The 17,510-nt window shown below is 40.7% G+C and overlaps 1 protein-coding gene across 1 annotated transcript in view; it reads left to right on the forward strand.

Annotated features, from left to right (window-relative positions):
- Positions 1-14,216, forward strand: part of ITGA8 (integrin subunit alpha 8) — a 206,155-nt gene extending 191,939 nt beyond the window's left edge. The window contains exons 28-30 of the mRNA XM_081087480.1: positions 1,070-1,171; positions 9,281-9,403; positions 11,335-14,216. Coding sequence (XP_080943606.1) covers positions 1,070-1,171; positions 9,281-9,403; positions 11,335-11,421 — 312 coding nt within the window. The 3' untranslated portion in view covers positions 11,422-14,216. The remainder of the gene's footprint in view (positions 1-1,069; positions 1,172-9,280; positions 9,404-11,334) is intronic.
- The last annotated feature ends 3,294 nt before the right edge of the window (positions 14,217-17,510 follow it).

Genomic DNA, 17,510 nt, shown 5'->3' on the forward strand with positions numbered 1-17,510 from the left:
AAAAATACATAATTGACTGAAATTTATGTATCTATAATTTACATTTTAGTAATGGTTCTATTTAACAACTGTTACTCACAATTCCTGAAACTTCAACAATCTCTCAAGAGCCATATGAGCCAGCCAAGGGCCACCACTGGGTAAATCTAATCACTGTCTCAGGTTAAACGGAGAAGAAGCACAGAAGCCTAAGTTCTCAGAATGTCTTTTTTTGGCTTTACTCTTAAATATTTTCCTTTGACTTTAATCAACAGTTAATATGAGAACCAATTAAACAAAAAGGACTTTTGCTGAAAAGTTCTGTCAGAAACACTATATGGCTCTAGGACTGTGGTTCTTAATTAGTTTGAGGCTAAAGGGACACTGGCAATAATTAAAGACATTTTTGGTTGTCACAACTAGAGGGGGAGGTGCTACTGGCCTCTAGTGGGTGGAGGCCAGGGATGCTGCTAAACACCCTGCATTGCACAGGACAGCCCCTCAACCAGCCTAAAATCTTAATGGTGCTAGGACTGAGAGTCAGTGCTCTGGGTCTTCTGTATACTATTAGGACGAAATGTGATAAATTTCTTTATAACTTAGTACTAGTCTTTCCCCTAAAATATTTTCCTCTCTAACAATAATTTTTTAGCCCACAATGTTTCCTCTTTGTTTTTCCCTCACAGCAACTATGTAAATGATTGTGCTTACTCCTTTTTAGGATTCTGATTTCCTGTTTTTTATTTTAATTTTATTATACCAAGTCTTTTGTTAATAAGACAATTTAAAAAGTAAGAAGAGGGTGAATGGTTGGATGGATGGACAGTTGGATGATGATGAATGGATGATGGTTAGATGATAGATGGATATTTGGATGGGTGGGTGGATGGATGGGTGGATGTCTGCATGAATGATGGGTAGATGATGGATGGATGTTGGGTGAGTGATGGATGAATGGATGGGGGAAAAGTAAAAGAAAAGGAAGAAAGGGGGAGGAAATTTTGCTTTGGAAATGGAAAACACTGAACACACTTGGGTGGCTGCCAGTAAAAGCTTTGTATGATTTATATTTAAATATTTTTAATTGCAGAGAAAGAATGATCCCTATTCTCTTGCATCCCTGGTGTCTTTTGAAGTTAAGAAGATGCCTTATAAAGACCAGCCAGCAAAACTCCCAGAGGGAAGAATAGCAGTAAGTATCTAAAAATATACAGGCACAAATAATTTCATTTAAACTTTGTTTTTTAAATCACTGTTCTGGCTTGTACTAGGTTTAAGTGTTTATTACATTGACTTGAGAACAGTTTTCCCTTCACTGTTTTCTTATTTCAGTCTGGAAATTACTTAGTGTCATTTGATCAAATTTTAACCTTTTAACATAACTTTCTACCACCCACCACCCACCCCCCCAAAAAAAAATCACAGGGCAGGACTGATGTCATTTTCAATCAAGCCATTTTGTTTCTAAGAAGTCCAGACAGCAATGATCATTATAATGAAATTGTACTAATTGCTTAATTTTAACATGGAGTAGGAAGGGATGTCTCTTCCGTAGGGACAGATGCCAAAGACCAGCTGCAGGACATGAGACAGTAATCTTTCCTTTCTACATAAAGAACCGCAATTTTCACCTGGGGGTAAAGGTATACTATGAGCTTCATTTGAACAAAATTTTATGTTTTAAAAATGAGGCTATTAAACATTACTGACCCCCAAATATCTGTCAGAGCACAATGGCTGACATCCTCAGCAAACCGGCAGGCTGTGCAGAGCAGAGGGGAGATGGGGTGAGAGGCTGAGCAGAGCCGTCACCAAAGCTCTGCCTTCGCAGCGAGCGTGATCACAGCCAGGGCTGCAGGAAGCAGCGTTAAGATTTTAACCTTCATCTCTTGGTCATCCACAGACATTCTCAACCCCCACTTGAACTCTGGTCCCCAGATCCTTGTTATTCAAAGTGCGGCTTACAAACCAACAACCCCAACATCACCTAGGAAATAGTTAGAAATTCAGAAACAGGCCTCACTGCAGACCTGCATTTCAGCAAAAGCGTCAGGGTATCATCTTCACAGTAAAATTTGAGAAGCACTGCTTTGGATGATATATAAATTGATACTACCACAATTTCTTATCAGCATAGATCTTCAAAGGTAATTGCAATACTTAAACTTTCTAGCCTAACTACTTTTAGTAATTTAAATTAAATTAACCCATTGATTAGTGATTTTCAACCCTAAGTATTCAAAAGAATCATCACTCACGCAACTTTAAATAAATATATACGTGCTAAGTCTTTACCTCAAATGTCGGGATTACGTGTGTCTGAAGCAGGGCTTGGACGCTGTGATTTAAAAGATGTACAAGTGACAATCCTGTAGTGAAACTAGGATTGAGAACCTCCAGCACAAGAAGGCAGCACAGAGGAAAATGCAGTTTCCTGGGCTTTCTCCTGGGACCCCCACCCCCTCCAATTAAGAAGTCACTCTACTTTGCTGAGGCTGTTACCCATATTCAGAAAGAATTTTGAGACAATTAATAAGATTACGTATATAAAACTCCCGCATAGCACCTGGAACAAGGTCAGTCTCAAGTCTCAATAATAGTAAACACTCCCCCCACACACCCAATATTGGAAATGTCAATAGATTTTCAGAGCCAAACTATTTCAGTAAACTTTGGTGGCATTTTAAAACAAGCACTGCCACATCTTTCTTCATTTAGTTCACCTCTCTTTCATGAGATGTCTGTTATAGTCTGGATTTATGTTCAACTTAGAAAATAGAGGCTTTGGGTTTTTAATATAGAATGTTCACCCAGAGAGGTTCAAAGGCTTGTAGCTCTAAGGGAGATAAATCTGGGCCCTTTTGTTGTCTCTGAGCACATGTTCATTAACAGAAACATATGCTACAGTTGATTCCATCAACAGTATTGAGTCTTTCCGTGCTGGCCACAGGTGACAGCCCGCTGTTCTCAGCTCATCTCAGAAGATCCGCAAAATGATCAGATCCATGCGTCCTCCACCCCCACCACCCTTGTCACTGCATTTAAAAACCAGTCTTGTCCGACGTGGATGACTTACTACACCATTTAGGTAAAGGTACCAGCAGGTCCTAGAATAACACCATTTTGTTCAGCGTAGTTTAGTTACAACGTTGATGAGATGCCCTAGGAACTTAACAGTTATGTCAATTAGCCTGTGGTAACATTGGTTTCATTATGTCAGTTTACTTAAAGGCACAGAATCTATCCATAATGTTAAGTGACAACTTAACTGTAATTGGAAAAACATTCAGACATACTTTATAGTGAGTTTCCGTCATTCTAATCTTGAGAAGAACCTAGAGGGAGAGCATTGCTTTAAGGTGGTAGAACTCATTGCAGTCAGTAGCTTGAAAATCATCAGAGCTCCGATCCCAGCTCTGACATGGGGGAATCTCTCAGTTCCTCTTTCCATCATGAGAGTAGAGAAAATTCGGCTGTTTTTCTAGGCCCTTGTGTGGGATGACTAGCTTGTTTATACTCCCTTTCAACATGGTCATAATTCAAACATTTCTTGAGGCCTCTATAAGCTTTACATATTGAAGAAATGGCCGTCCCCATCTGCTGCATTGCATGGTGTTGGTAAAAACGAACTCCACACGTGACGTGACACTTGTCGTGTCCGGAGGGGAAGGAAAGGTTGCGTGAAGCAGAGGGATAGGACTGAGTGCTGGTTCATTACAGCGCACAGGAAAAAAGTTCCTGCTATTTGAACACTTTTTTGTTTGTTTACCAATTAATTTTAATATTTGTGTTCCATGTGACTAAAGCCAAATTCCAAAGGTGGCTATTAGGAAGTATGTTATGAAAATGCTTACTTAAAAACTCCTCCGTGAACTGTGAATACATTGAATTTTCAGAATTGTTCGCAAAGATTCAGCAGCTTAAAGTGGAATTCTTACGTTAAACAATTGTTCGGAGTTTGAACTCATGCTAGGGACTACTTGGCACAGGGGCTGTTTAAATGTTGTTAAAATGTGTGTTCAGCTGGTCCACCTTATGTTAAAATGGCACCGTAGATAGGGTGTCTTGGTACATTTATTTAAAACATCCTTGTGACCTCACTGAAGTATGTTTACACAGATTTTGTGATACATAAATACAGATGTCAACATTAATTACAGTTGCATAATACAAGGGAGTCCTTTTCCTTCTACCTTGCTATTTTTGTCAAAATATACAAAAATACATCGTAAATGTCAGTGAGAAAATGTAGGCATATTAAAGATTTATTTATGGTCTTTCAACCATAATAAAGAACAATAAGATTTATGACATGATGAAGGTAAGATTAGATGTTCCCTACTTAGCATCACTTTAAGAAAATCTAAACCACTTACAGTTTATGGATCCCACTTCCTAAAATTGCAGATAATTATAGTAAGTGAATTGTTAAAACTTTATATTGTTTCCTTAAATAGCAACAGGTTCTTGGTACATAAAAATAAATTAAAATGGTTTGTTGATTAGCTGGCATGCAATGCAACTTTCCTCCCTAAATTTTAAGTACTTCAGTTACTCAATATTACCTTCTTTCTTAAAACACTTAAAATAAGTAATCACAAGCCCACGTTCCTAAGGGAAACCTTTGGTCCTAAGTACATCCCATCTCCTGCCTTGGGAACACCTTCCCGGTGAAAGCACCTTAGGCTTGGGCAGAGTGAATCCCAGCTTGTGTGAGACCATGCGGGACCTTCCCGAGCTGCGCAGTCTGTGTGGTAGCTACGAGCCACACGTGGGTACTGAGTACCTGAAAGGTGGCTGGTGTGACTGAGGACCTGAACTCATAGTTTTATTACTTTTTAACTCATTTAAATGTAAATTTAAAATTGCAGTTGTATACAAATTTTTTTTTCATTAAACACAGCTTTATTGTTTGGGTGAGACTCTATTTCACTTTAACTATGGAAAATTGTTATATGCTACAACTATTAAATACACACTGGATTTTCCAGTTAGTAAAAACAAAAAAGAATATAAAATATCTCATGAATATTTTTACATTAACTACATGTTGAAATAATAGTTTTGATTTTTAGGGTTAAATAAAGCATATATTAAAATTAATGCCCCATTATTCTTTTTAAACTATTTTTATTGTTTTGTAGAGAGAGGAAGGGAGAGGGGGAAAGAGAGAGAGAAACATTCACGTGAGAGAGAAACACCGATCAGTTGCCTCCTTGCATACACCCTTACCGGGGATTGAACCTGCAACCTGGTTACGTGCCCTAACCAAGAATCCAACTGCTGATCTATCGATGTGTGGGATAATAATGTGTGGGATGACATCCAGCCAACTGAGCCACACTGGCCAGGGCTCTTTTCCCTTTTTTTTTTTTTTAATGTGGCTAGTAGAAAATTTTTAATTTAAAAATTTTAAATTAGACTTGCATTATATTTCTATTGGACAGCAGTGTAGAGCAGGGTTATAGAAGGTTCCAGCTTGGAGCTCATGAGAAGACCCACAGAGCTTCAGAGAACATGCGGTGTTTAATAAATCTAATTTGAAATGAATGAAAAATTCTTACTATAAATCAGTGATTAGTCATTAGAAACTCTAAAAATTAAGAACTATTTTTTTCATTCCTTTATTATCCAATGGACAATGTAAGCTCTGGTGGGCTTGTCAAAAGGAGCTGCAAGAAAAACATCAATATTAGAACTAACAAATTTGTAGTATTTTGTTTCAGGCAAAGCTTTGCTTTACCTGTTTCCGCCTGCAGATGAAATGCCCCTTTGCCATTTGCAGATGTGACATGTCACATGAGCCCCGAATCAACGTGTTCTCCAAAGGACCTCTCCTTTCGAGACATGTGACTCTCCCAGTGGTGTGTCATTTGTGACTCTCATCCACCTCTTTTCAGCAGCAGTTGTCTGCTCCTCTGCACTGGAAATCTGAAGAAACGCTCTGGGCACTATTGCGGGCTTTCTGTTTTTCACTCCCCATGGTGTGGTGATGTCTTGACTATGCAAGTGAAAAGCCTGGATAAGTTTAGGAAAACAGCTGGGGCCTAGGAAGGTCCCTGAAGCTGCACCCATTTATTTATTTATTTATTTATTTATTTATTTATTTATTTATTAAATATGTTTCTATTGATTTTTAGAGAGAGAGAAAGGTAGATAGAAAGATAGAAATATCAATGAGAATCATTGATTGACTGCCCCCTACATGCCCCCTGCTGGGGATGGAGCCTGCAACGCAGGCATGTGCCCCAACCAGGAATCGAACTTTGATCTCCTGGTTCATAGGTTGATGCTCAGTCCGGAACCACACCCGGCAGCGCTGAAGCTGCACCCATTTAGATGGAGAAGCTTGGGCAGCTCAGTGCCACATGGATGTCATAAAGGCAGCCTGCAAGGGAGCAGGATGTAAGTGCAGGAGGGCAGTCACTCCAGTTCACCTGGTTTAAAAATTCTTTATGTCCTTTCCTTGTAGTCAGTGACATATGATGACGTATGGGAAATATATACAGTTTGTGTAAACCTAACATTTAAAGTGTTCAGAGAAAGACTATGACGTGGTATTTGTTTAAAGGAACAGAATGTTACTGGCAGCAGACACAACAGTGTGGTGCTGAGAATTTCAGAATGTTGGAACTGAAAGGGACACTAGTGATCCTCTCCGTGGACTTTTTAAAGACGCTGCTGTCAGAATCTTAAGAAGTGAATGCAAACAAAGAGCCAGTAGATTTTGTAATGACCCCTGTAAAGCTGTTTTCTGCTCCAAGAGCTCCTACGAGGCGTATCCTGTTCAATTTAATGTTTTGTTCCTACTTTTCAAACACTCCTAAAAAAAAAACCAAAAACCTTCAGATATCATTATTATTTCTTTGTAAGTAACCTCCCTGCTCCTTTCTGCAGGCAGACCAAATTTAAAGATAATACATCCCAACCTGCAATAATCAACTGGCCAAAAACCCAGAAAAGTAGTTGGTGGCCATTCTTTCATTCCATTCCATTTGTTGTAATTAAACTAAAAATTTGAGCAGTCTATAGCCTTTATTTCGATTCCTTTAGCTTTTTTCTTTCTTTTTTTTATTTACAAAACTAAGACTGTTCCCTATGTTTAACATGAAACAGTGGGAGGTGACTTAAGAAATTAGGTAAATCAGGATGGAAAATTGAGAAGCATTGTTGCTTATTTTAATGTAAATTCGATAATTTACGCAATCTCTCTAACACACGCACAGAGTATAGACTGAAACTGTGTTTCCTCCATGGCCTTAGAGCTTATGGAGAAAAAGAACCTAAGAAACCTCAGAATTTCTGTGGCTCCCGATTTTCTCTCTCCCGGGGCAACGTAACCGGCTGGTGAGCTCACAATCACTACCATCCTTTTCAGTTCCAAAATTCTGAAATTCTCATCACCAAAACAGAGTCAGTCTGCTCCCAGTGGCATTGGGGTCATTTTAAAATGCGACTGCATGTCCTTTCTCTGAGCACCACACATGTTAGGACTGTATGCTGATTTCATATATGTTGTCAGATGGAATTCATAAGGGAGCAGGATATAAAAAGAATTGAGAAGTGATCTAGTCCCTGACTTGCTCATGCAGGACACATGAAAGGATAGTTTTTAAATAAATTACTTAGGCTGCAGAAACCAGGGACATGGTGACTGCTTTGAGCCCTTGTCATGCATTTCTTCAGTACCATGTGCCCTGTCCTTAAACTGTGGCAAGCAGGGAAAGGAAAATGCCATTGGATCACGGAATGTTGCACTTCCTACTGATGTGCTCAATGAAATCAGGACAACACTGGCAAGGACAGCTAACAGTCCAAGGAAGAAAGGACATGAGTAACCGTGAGTAGGTCACGGCTAGCCTTTTTCTCTGAGAGTCGTCTCTGGTCCTTGGCACTATCGTCCATATGGAATGACTAGCAGTTTCACTCCAGTCGATTCTGTTGTTTGCTCTAAATATTGATGATATTTGGGTCCCGAGAACTCAGTGAATTAAGTCATCAGTATGTCTGATGCATAGAGGAAGTGAGCCAAGATGAAAGGAGCAATAAAACCCTGACAAGCTGAGAAGAGCATAGACAGGATGCTCAGACCAGTTAAGAGGCAGAAGCAAAGCAGTGAGCAGAGTCAGGGCCCAATACCCGAGTGCAGGCTATGAAGACATCCATATGTTTCCAGCCAGGGAAAGTTTGAGAGCCCAGCGACCTTCATCATGAATTTGTCCTCTCCTGACCGGTGGGTCAGAGAATTGCGGCCCAGAGTTCTTGAGCATGTGTCAGGACTGGACTCATGAGCCTTCCAACCAACTTGACAACAAGTTGCCAGGGATCACTTCAAACAGTTTAGCTGAGGCAATGCTTACTTCGATCTGTAGCCAGATAGGCCTCCTTGGTGAAGAATGTTTTGGATCCAAGAATATATTTATTCTCTTTCCCTTGACGAAAGGTGTTAGCAGCGTGGTGGTTTTGTTTGGGGGTCTGTGGCTGTTTCTGCCCATGTTGGGAGGCAGGGGTCGTTCACAGACACGGAGCGTGCAGGCCTGCTGAGAAGGCCTCATGTAACTCCAGGTTCCCTTGCAAAGTGGGAATGAAATGAGTCCTAATAGTATCTGAAAATTGGAGTTAGGATTGAAGGCAGCTCTACAGCATCACCGTTCACTCTGCTTACTGTAGTTACTTCCATCAAATGCAAGATGGCTAGCCTCACACTCTGGGCTGTCCTTTGATAGAGCACAGAACCTAGAGATAAAGAGACACTGGCACTGATTAGCTCTATGAATCAGCTCTGTGGGACTCATTTTTTCTCGTTTGTAAAATGAGGGGTTGGGTGAGATGATTTCTAACTTTCCTGCACATCCAACAGTCTGTAGTTGTGCGCAAGCTCACCTCTCAGCGAGGTTAGCTCAGTTTGGTGGAGAAGCGTAAGTGGACAGACTTGGTCTTTTGTAGGGTCTACTTTTAGCCACTGTTTTTATAAAAGGTCCAGCCCAATTTAAGGTCATTCCTTTCCACCTTGTTGGTTCCTGGCCCACCTCACTTCCATTTTAGGGTTTCTGTGCAGTTATAAGCCAAACATCCATGATGTATCTGTGACTGGCTTTTCACTCAACCTGGGAGACATGAAAATGTATGAGTTTTTAAGATCCATGTTCAAGTGCAATAACCCCTTCAGCCTCTCCTAGGATGACTTCAATTATTATATGGACCCTTTCAGAACTACTCCCAATATTATATTGGTAACTACTGCTTTATTTCACCAAAGAGTTTTCAAAGTAGAGCTCATTTGCTTTATTTTCCACTTCAGATTAAGACATCAGTTATTTGGGCAACACCAAATGTTTCCTTCTCAATCCCATTGTGGGTGATAATACTAGCGATACTTCTTGGATTATTGGTTCTGGCCATTTTGACTTTGGCTTTATGGAAGGTAAGTTTCTTTATTTTCTTTTCCTTTTTGAGTAGAGAGGCCACTGAAGGGATTTAGAAGGCTTTATCTAGTGATTTAAAAAGATAATGCTAGAGGTGTGATTTGGGGGTTTCTAACAGTCTAAAAAGCATAAAAGAAACCTTGTATCTTGTTTGCTTTGGCAAACAGTACCCTTGTGTAACTGACATTTAAGAAGAGTGGGGGTGTTTAATGTTGCTTTTATCTTGAGACTTCTTATAAATAAATATAGAGAGAATTAGACTTTATTAACTAAGACCTGTGACCCTTTTTCCAATATGCTTGGAGTGAAAATGTTATTATCAAGACTTCTTTTTCTTGTTTAATTAACCAAGATCTTAAGCTTTTTATTTAAATGGTCCTATCAACAATCCTTTGAGATTTTTCTTTATAAACACTACGCAGATGTAATTAATATAGTAATTAATTGGTACTTGGACTGTCAAGTAGGGCAAATAGATCATGCATGTTATAATATTCTTGGACTTGCTGTTTTTTTTAATCTTGCCGATTGGTTTGTCTCCATTAGGAAGCCTTACTTTACTCTTTGATGTGTTATACTAAAGTTTGTTCTAAAAATCTACAATAGAAATTAATTTCTGGCCCCAAAACAAACATGATTACCAAGTTTCACAGAGATTTCCATTTCAAAAGAGAAACAATGTCAGGATTATATGACTGTCAGAATAATTAATCCAGTCACATCTTACTTAACCACTATTGTTGTGTTTCTACAAAAATCATAGTGTGTTTTTATTTAAAAACAATATAAAGCATGCTTAAGAGACCTTTAAACTAGGAAACCTTTACCTTTTAAGTTAAAAATTGGCGTTTCTGATCCGTATCAGTTGTTTTGTGCCATCCTGAGCCCATATAGCCTTGCACACCTTTACAAATAGACTTTTGTGTTATTCTGTTATTTATAGTAACTGTATTTCCATAATGTTATAGTTATATGTGCCAATTGACAGAACATTGTGCTAGTCCTGCAACAGAAAGATGGTTTGATATCATAAGCCAAACCCAGTGGGTTGGGTTTCTAATGAAGAAACTATAAACACAAACTGAGGTTCCAGGTTTGTAGGAGGTTTCGCCTAGACCAGTGGTCGGCAAACTCATTAGTCAACGGAGCCAAATATCAACAGTACAATGACTGAAATTTCTTTTGAGAGCCAAATTTTTTAAACTTAAACTATATAGGTAGGTACATTGTTATTGACTTAATTAGGGTACTCCTAAGGCTTAGGAAGAGCCATACTCAAGGGGCCAAAGAGCCGCATGTGGCTCGCGAGCCGCAGTTTGCCTGCCGACCATGGGCCTAGACCAAATAACTAATTTGAAATTCAGGAGGATGAACATTCTAGAATCACCTCTTTCCAGAGTTCCTGGTTAATCTTTGTAAAGGTCCTAAGATGTTCTTGGATTAAAATAAATTTCCCTCTATATACTATATGCCCCACCGAGTACAGAGGGGTGCCCAAGGATCCCCTCACTTCCTCCTATAATCCATCCTGAGGAAGCTATATTTCAGGAGCGACTCTTCCTTCCCTGGTCAGCAGTTAGTGCTGCTGCTGACTCCAGAAAACATGCAGGAAAGCAAAGGGGACATGCCTGGGTCAGGGCCTGTAACCCCAGGGAAAGATGCAAGGTCCATACCTGGTTTGTATAAAAGAGGGACATTCTCCCACTATCAGGGCAAGGCAGCAGGAAGGCATGAAGACTGCCCGATGCAGTGCATTCCTCTGCAGGTTAAGGATACTCTTTTTTCACCCCCTCATTTGGAGATTCAGGAAGATGACCTCTACAGAGCTCTAAGTTCCTTAGCAAATACATAAAGTGAACATTATTGGCACGAGGGGTTTCACAAATTCCTAGAACGACTTGCTTTTATAGCCCATTTTTCTTTTCTGTAGTGTGGATTCTTTGACAGGTCAAGACCCCCCCAAGATGATATGAATGACAGGGAACAGCTGACAAATGAGAAAACCCCTGGTGCTTGAAAAGGTAAAACCAAACACCAAAAACTCCGACATGGTCCTGTTCAAAGAAAAGAAGGAGCATGAGGGTTAAACAAAGGTTTTCCTGGACCTGCCAGTGTCCTAGGAAATGGAAAGGCCGGGAACTATTGCCTCGTCGACACCACCCTGTGGAGATGTTGCCATGGAGCCCCGCGAGCCTTGGGAAGGAGACATCCTCACCGCTGTAGAAACAGCCATCATGCACGTTCTTCCCCTTGAGTCATTCTGTATTTGGCAGACACTTTGAAGTGGGTATGGAAACTAAGGCTGTTTTCCAGGTAAATCCAACTTAAGTCACAAAGACAAAAGGACTGAATTATGATAGAATTTAGAAGGCGAACTAGGACCGAACCTTCCAACACTACTGTATCCTACAGAATATTTGACACCTCCCTATGGAAAAGAGATATTTCTAATGATGTTACGGCTCAGGGAGACAAGTATATGTTGTTGTTGGTACTGTGAAAGTACTTTTGAAACGACAAAGATAATCTTGTAAGCAAGGATAGCAATTTATTTATTTATTTTCCGTTTCTCTGGCCATGTAGAGGATTTGGAAATTAAGATTTGGTCAGCTGGTTTTCTAAATCACACCCTTAACTCCTTCTAAGTTAACCATTGTGTGCAGATCAGTCATTTAATAGAGATTTTTAGATCATGTTAAGGAAAAGCAAATTGGTTTTAGAAGATAGCTTCATTTAATATTCTGCTGCCTTCCACCTGAAATTAGTTATATTCACACTTTCTAGGGACTCACATCTGCCTAATGTTGCTTTGCAAAAAGTTACATTTGTAGTTCTTTTTATTTAAAAAAATAATTGTTCCATTTACTTAATTAGCAATACATACATTTCAAGGTACTCTCAATGCTGTGTGGTGTTTAAAAGTTACGGTAATTATGAAAAATGTCTACAGTTTGTAGATTGAAAAGCAATTTAACAATATGGGTAAACATATTTTTAATATCTATAAGAAGCAACACCAATATTTAACTTCAGATAAATACCTATTTTCTCTACTATATCTCACACTTTTTATGTACACAGAGAATATATGTTACACATAAATAGGAAGGAAGTGAAAAGTTATGCAGGTGTGAGATGAATCTAGAGAACGGATTCCCAAGGATTTTACTTAAAATTGCCTATTCCAACTTTACTACTCATTTTTACTGATAATCTTTATAGTACATGACTTTGGAAAAGTATCTTTATGTAAGGTATTTTCCCATCATCTTGAATTTGACCATCACAAAAACTTGATGTTTAAAACTTGTAAATAAGCCATAATTATGTGTAATATTAACATTTTTGAAGTAAAATTGACCAGGCAAATTCATATAGTTGCACAACTTTGTATCCTTTTTATAATAATGAAAAATTACTAGGAAGAAATGCTAAACAAAGTTTATATTTATGTGCAATATTTTATAGACCTATGTATCTAAGGCATGTTTACACTGGCATTAGTTATTTTTAAATTAATATCCTGAATATTAAGAATGATGGAACAAGCAGACCCAAAACCTTAAGTTTACAGAGCCATTGGAAAACTTGTATCCCAGTTTCAACATCACACTTTGTTTGAAAGAAGAGCCAAACAATCAAACTCACAGACATTAAGTTTCTGTCGTGCCTTAACCTGGAGACAAGCCATTTGGCTGTAGCTGCAGCATTTCTTTGGAGACCAAATGAAAGGCACGTGGAAGAAGACACGGATGCAGTTCATATTCTTCCCGCTTATGAATTAAATCCTGTCATGGTAGCGGTTTCAAGTCTGTCAGGAATGAAGTCTGGCTCCCAGTGTATGCGGCTGGCTGTGGGTGAGAACCGCACGTGCTTCAAACTATTTGTGGGCCCCACACCAGCCTCTGTGGGCCCCACACCAGCTTCTGGTCCTAGGTGTCGGTTATCTAGAATTGGCTTTACACTAGGGAAGTAACCATCTACAGGATATGATTGGAGGGATTTCAGGCAGGACTCTGTGCCCCCAAATAATGCCTTAACTCTTGCCTCCATTTTAGCCAATAGAAAGGAGCACCTCAGGATTTTTGGTCATGAGAGGTGTCAGAAAACTCACCCGTTGCCTTGTTAAGCTAACCACATTGGTGAAGGAACTCAGAACTCTTAGGGTTCGATAAATGTAGGCCCCCATGAGAGCACTACACAGACACCTGGGGAAACTAGAGGTCCTAAGGAGACTGGGACCCAGAACAGAGCAAGGTATGAGGGCTTCAAAGGCAAACTCTGCCTTCAACACAGCCTCAGCCAAGAGTAGTCCCTTCAAAAAGGGTGAGCACCGCTACCTACAGGCATTTCGTGGAGGCCGGCAAGCACACACCGGCCGCTCAACCACTTAGAATTTGGAAGCAAATGGAGGAGGGGGACGCTGAAGTCAGAGGACTTTCCAGGCATCAGTTCCTCAGCTCCCCTCTACACGCAGGGTCCTCTTACCACGCACTGAGCACATCTGCTTCTGGTCACAGGATTGCTAATCACTTTCCTAACTCAGAATGTGCCGTGCTTGTCTTAGAGTCTCTCTCTGTGTTAGATACCCCTTTGAAAATTCTTGCAGCTGGTTTTTAAGATATGGAAAATGGGCAAATGAAGTTTTATAAACTTGGAGGTTTTTATACAGTAAGTACACAATATGGACTAGTCACCACTGAAATCCTATTTCAACTCTTTTCCTTTTCCTGTTTTATTTAAATACATTTGTAGATATCTGTGAAAATTTTCATGTACCTATTTACCTTCTCACTAATAAAATTAAAAATGAAAGACACTTTGACGTACTTGTGGCTTATTTCACAAGCGAAGGAAAGCTTTCCCACAGTAGCAGACATCAAAGTTTCTGTCTATACATTGATTCTTTATTATAAAAACTAGAGGCTGGTGCACAAAATTCGTGCACGGGGGTGGGGGGATGTCCCTCAGCCTGGCCTGCACCCTCTCCAATCTGGGACCCCTTGGGGGATTTCTGACTGCCGGTTTAGGCCCCATCCCTGTGGAATCGGGCCTAAACCGGCGGTCACACATCCCTCTCACAATCCGAGACTGCTGGCTCCTAACCACTCACCTGCTTGATTGCCCCTAACCGTTTCTGACTGCCAGCCTGATCATGCCCTAACCACTCCCCCGCCAGCCTGATTGATGCCTAACTGCTCCTCTGCTGGCCCAATTGCCCCCAACTGCCCTCTCTTGCCTGCCCAATCGCTTCCAACTGCCCTCCCTTGCTGGCCATCTTGTGGTGACCATCTTGTGCTGGCCATCTTGTGGTGACCATCTTGTGCTGGCCATCTTGTGGTGGCAATCTTGTGATGACGTCGCAAGATGCCACCTAGGCTTTTATTATATGGGGTAACATTGGAAGAAATTTGAAAGAGCAAAAATGCATCACTACTTTGGGATGATAAAAATGTTATCAATTTATATTGTGGTAATAATCGCCCAACTTTGAAAATACTAAAAACACTAAAAAAACATTGAACTGCCTCTTTTTAAGTAGGTGAGTTTTATGGCATGTGAATTAAATTGCAATAAAAATGTTTAAAATTTTGTTAGCTCTTTTTTGACACCCCCACCCTTATACAACTGGTTTCTCTATCTTGTCTTTCAAATGTTGGCTGTATACTAATATAAATCTGTTATGAAGCCTTCCTTTGCATCTTTGGCCAACTCAAAGGCTCTTCCTGTCCTTCATGGCATTTTGGTCCAGGGGTATTTGTGTATCCCCGATGAAAAAAATGCAGCCAAATCTAAGATTCAGTGATATTGGTGCTGAAGATCAAAGCCCCATCTCAGTACAAACTAGTCTGAGTGGGGCAAGATTTTCCTGAAGCACATGGAAGGATCCACACTGGGCCAGCCCACTGGTTAAAGCCTACCTGTGCTCATAGTGAGGGGAAAAGTAATAAAGTGCTTGGTAGGTTAATGTGAGCAGTGAAAGCTGTCTTCTCAACAAACTCTGTTGCTACCTTTGTCACTTCCAGACACTTTTAATGGAGACATTTAACTATGTCAGTACTTTCTAAACATTGAATTGCTATTTGGGTTCCTAGATTGGACAAATGAGATAAGTATCACTGTTTGCAGAATTTTTGACAAAGTAGGATTTCCTTGCAAGTTGCACACATCCTCTGTGAGATTTGTACCATTCTCACAGGTTATCTCTCTAGCACCCAGCATCCTGGCACCTCGTGAAGAGCCAAAACATGAAAGCTTTTTGTGGATATCCATGAACGTTAAGACAGTACCTACCTCTCTGGGGTCTAAAGTTCTTTCCCCAAAATCTAAATAGAAGATTTTCTCCTTCAGAACTTTGATGACATTAAAAGGTTAATTTCTTTAGCCTAGAAGTTTAAAGCATTAAAACTTTGGACTCATGTGAGAGCTGAGTAAAACCATAACCCCTAGTGATGCTTCAGTTAATGGTGAGTTCAGGATGGCCAGCGTACTTAAGGCACAGCGATGCTTCTCATGTTCAACTCCCCCACCCCACCCCCAAAATACCATCTGCCTGACACACTGCCTTTTGGAATTGTTTATGAGCAAGTTCTCTGTTATTTATGATTGTTGGCTAAAATCCACATGGAAATGTAGCCTGATACTAGTGCCCCTTAACAAAAACGTCTTGAATTTAACTTCTATCAGCACCATGATATGACACAGTAGGAATGCTCTGAAAATCTCGGTGCTGTTGTTTATTTTGGTTGTGCATTGTGTTGTAGAAATAACCAAGCAATCAGCAAACTAGCCAACCTTTAGGTGGAATTTATTGTTAAGCAGTAAAGTGGACCTCCCTGATTTTAAAATTTTAGATTTCAACTTTCATTCACTTAATTGTCTGTAGGATGTCAGCATATTTAACAATTTTTTTCTGTCAGAATTTTCAACTTAAAAAAATTCCATATTTATCCTCTATTTTAGCTTCCTAGGGCTGGAAGTACCACAAATTGGATGGCTTAAAACAGCAGAAATTTATTGTCACACAATTTTTTAAAAAATATATTTTATTTATTTTTTTACAGAGAAGAAGGGAGTGGGATAGAGAGTTAGAAACACCGATGAGAGAGAAACATCAATCAGCTACCTCCTGCATACCCCCCACTGGGGATGTGTCCACAACCAAGGTACATGCCCTTGACTGGAATCAAACCTGGGACCTCTCAGTCCACAGGCTGACACCCTATCTACTGAACCAAACCAGTCATGGCAAGTCACACAATTCTTAAAGCAAGCAGTTTATAATTAAACTAGTGGCCCAGTGCACAAAATTCATGCACAGGTGCAGTTCCCAGGCCTGGCCAGTGATTGAAGTACAGTGTCTGGCATGGAAGGGCAGGTCCCAGCTGACTTCTGGGCCCTGGAAAGCACCTGGGCCCCCGGACCCCTGTGTGCCCCCCTCTACCTGAGTCACAGTGCCCGAGTCCCCACGCAGAGATGCTGCAGGCCGGGCACAGCGTGGGCCTCTGAGCCACCTAGCAGCACTGCACAGAAGCCAGGCAGGCAGTGTGCTCTCTCCTGGCCGGCCTCGCAGACTGGCTCCTGTGTGAACCCCCGGGAAGCCCAGCCAGGTCCCTGCAGTCCTGGTGGCTGCAGCCTGGCTCACCCGGAAAATGCCACATGGGTGTGGGGTGGGCTCCTCGTAGGCGCCTGGCACTTGAGCATGGGGGCTTCCTTGGCAAGCAAGCCCTGGCGTCCCAGGGGAGGGTAGCAGGGGGAGTAAGAGCAAGCCTGGTGGACATCACACATTCTCACCGCACCTCTGTCCCTATAACCTCCACCCCCAGGTCGCAGCACATCACTGGCATCTGCCATGTTTTGCACCGCCCCCTGGTGGTCAGCGCACATCATAGAGAGTGGTCGAACTCCCAGTCGAATGACAGCCCAAGGAGACAATTTGCATATTAGGCTTTTATTATATAGGATTGTCACCAGGGCATGCTCCATTTGAAGGCTCTAAGGAGGGAATTATTTCTACACCTCTGTCATAGCTTCTGTAGTCCCAGGTGTTCCTTAGCTCATAAATGCATCACTCCAATCTTCCTTCTTCACACAGTGTTCTCTCTG

The sequence above is a fragment of the Myotis nattereri genome, assembly GCF_964212035.1.
Source record: "Myotis nattereri genome assembly, chromosome: 1".
NCBI classification, from domain to species: domain Eukaryota; kingdom Metazoa; phylum Chordata; class Mammalia; order Chiroptera; family Vespertilionidae; genus Myotis; species Myotis nattereri.